At 49.7% G+C, this 2,758-nt stretch overlaps 1 protein-coding gene across 1 annotated transcript; it reads left to right on the plus strand.

Moving 5' to 3' along the window:
• The first annotated feature begins 544 nt into the window (after positions 1 to 544).
• LOC123115162 (GDSL esterase/lipase At5g55050-like) lies at positions 545 to 2,187 on the plus strand. Its single transcript, XM_044536401.1, has 2 exons — positions 545 to 740; positions 1,358 to 2,187. The coding sequence occupies exons 1-2, from the start codon at positions 545 to 547 to the stop codon at positions 2,185 to 2,187; spliced, it is 1,026 nt and encodes a 341-aa protein (XP_044392336.1).
• Positions 2,188 to 2,758: the final 571 nt, after the last annotated feature.

Here is a 2,758-nt window from a genome sequence, read left to right on the forward strand (position 1 = left end):
ATGCACCAACCATATAAATAAATAAAAACCATGCGTCTATTAAAAATAACATCATACATGTGAGGACTGACGGCCGAGGGAGAGCCGCGAGCGCACGCCAGATCAAGCAAAGTTGAACGGTCGATTGTCATTTTGGCTGTTCATGACGGCCGAGGGAGTATATGATATGATCGCCATGCCGTCTTCTCCACACCACAGAGCACATACACACGGTGGAACAAACGTAGGTACTCCTCTGCCGCGCGCGCTCTTTTTCAGCACACACATATAGAAGCAGAATGTTTTATCCTCCGTTGCAGAAAAAGAATGTTTTATCTCTCCCGTGCAGGCACGCTCGCTTCCACTCGACCCCGTGCGGCCTATAAATTGCCGTCAGCCAAACCTCCTGAACTCAACTCATTGTCTAGTGTGAGAAGTAGTGCGAGTGCAGAACACACACCGCTCTAGGCCTCTAGCTGCTCGAAGCAACAGTTGTTTGTCGATCTCAGCTAGCCAGCAATTAATGGCTGGTGCCAGTGTAGTCGCTTCTTGTAGCCTGGTCATCATGGCTTTCATGGCCGTGGCAACGGCAGCGTCCGTGCCGGCAGTGTACGTGTTCGGCGACTCGCTGGCCGACGTCGGAAACAACAACCACCTGCTGACGGTGCTCAAGGCGGATTTCTCGCACAACGGCATGGACTACCCGGGCGGGGTGGCCACCGGCCGCTTCAGCAACGGCAAGAACTCCGCCGACTTCCTAGGTGAGTTGCCTGCTCATTTCACTCCATCGAATACCAATCAACAGCATTTTCTTGCCTGTCGCTACTAGTTTGTACTTTGTACGGCCCAACCTAGGTTTGTTACTTAGTTAAATATAAATTAGATAACACGTTCACAGTGTCAATCAGATATATCCTCTGCTACAAACAGAGAAAGTGTAATCAACACCTATCCCAGCTATGTTCCTATTCTTCAGCCCCAACTTTTTTAATTTAACTTGACAAAGTGTACGACTTTTCACTACTATATCCAAGTTGTAGCAACTATATATGACTTGGCAACCTACGTGCAGATTTGGCGGCCATAAGAAAGTATATATTTTCAGTTTTGCATATATTTTTGTAGACGTAGTTGTCTTGGCCATGTCTTTCGCCCCAAGTTAGCAATATTGGTGAGTTCAGCCACATTTGAGTCAAATTTGTTGCTATGCATAATGATCGACGTGTAATGTACGTTCTCACGATTCCAATCGGGAGAAAAGCGACTGGTGTTCTCCGACCTTGACGTTGAACGGTTGAAGGATAACTTTCAACACGTAAACTTTGCAGATTGTGAGTTTGTGATTGATATACTCACTCATATACATGTCTGCATGCAGCTGACAAGCTCGGGCTGGCGACCTCGCCACCGTACCTGGCCTTGTCCTCAAGCAGCAACGCCAACTACGTCAACGGCGTCAGCTTCGCTTCCGGCGGCGCAGGGGTCTCCAACGGCACAAACACGGAACTGTGCATCACCTTCGACAAGCAGATCGAGTACTACTCCGGCGTGTACGCGTCCCTGGCGCGCAGCCTTGGCCAGACCCAGGCCACAACCCACCTGGCCAAGTCCATCTTCGCCATCACCATCGGCAGCAACGACATCATCCACTACGCCAGGGCCAACGCCGCCGCCACACCCTCCCAGCAGCAGCAGTACGTCGACACGCTCATCCAGTCCCTCTCGGGCCAGCTGCAGAGCCTCTACAACCTCGGCGCACGCAAGGTGCTGTTCCTCGGCACGGGGCCCGTGGGATGCACCCCGTCGCTGCGGGAGATGAGCTCCGCCAAGGTCTGCAGCGCCGTGGCCAACGCCATGGCCGTGCAGTACAACAAGGCGGCCGAGGGCGTGCTGAGCGGCATGGCCACGCAGCATCCGGACCTGCACTACGCGCTCTTCGACTCCTCTGCCGCGCTGCTCCGGTACATCAACCAGCCGGCGGAGTACGGGTTCGTCGAGGCCAAGGCGGCGTGCTGCGGCTTGGGGGACATGAACGCCAAGATCGCCTGCACCCCGCTCAGCAGCTACTGCGCCAACCGCTTCGACCACGTTTTCTGGGACTTCTACCACCCCACGGAGGCCACCGCGAGGATGCTCACCGCCACCGCCTTCGACGGGTCCGCGCCCTTCATCTTCCCTATCAACGTAAAGCAGCTCAGCGCCATATAGAATTGTATTTAGACTAGCACTAGATTCATCATCTGCGTATATATATTGGAGTGCAGAAAAAAAATCAAATATATATTGGAGTTGTATATTCAATTTTTTTTTTTTTTTGCGAAAAGGAGTTGTATATCCATCACTTGCCTGATTTTTCTCTCTCCAAAATCATCATCTGCGTGTAACAAGGATTGTACATCATCTGCGTGTAACAAGGATTGTACATGTTGACACATGAAGTGTAGGAAAAAAAATCAAATATATATTGCAGCTGTATGTTCATCGCTTGCCTGATTTTTTTCTCCAAAGTCCGAGTCATATTTTCAAGCCTTTGGTCAACGTCTAACCATCACCATCTCTAAGTCACTCCATGCATAATTTATACTAGTGCCAAAAACGCTTTTTATATTTTGGACAAGAGGGAGTACAAACCAAAAAACCTCACTGGGATTTTACTATGCAGTGTGCAATTCCAGTTGACTGGGATTTTCAAACAGATTATACAACTGAAATTCTGCAAATGCCAAATATACTTTATACTCTATAAAAATGGTTCCACGTTCCAACTTTCAACTTGTAG

This window comes from Triticum aestivum, chromosome 5B, assembly GCF_018294505.1.
Source record: "Triticum aestivum cultivar Chinese Spring chromosome 5B, IWGSC CS RefSeq v2.1, whole genome shotgun sequence".
In the NCBI taxonomy this organism is placed as follows: domain Eukaryota; kingdom Viridiplantae; phylum Streptophyta; class Magnoliopsida; order Poales; family Poaceae; genus Triticum; species Triticum aestivum.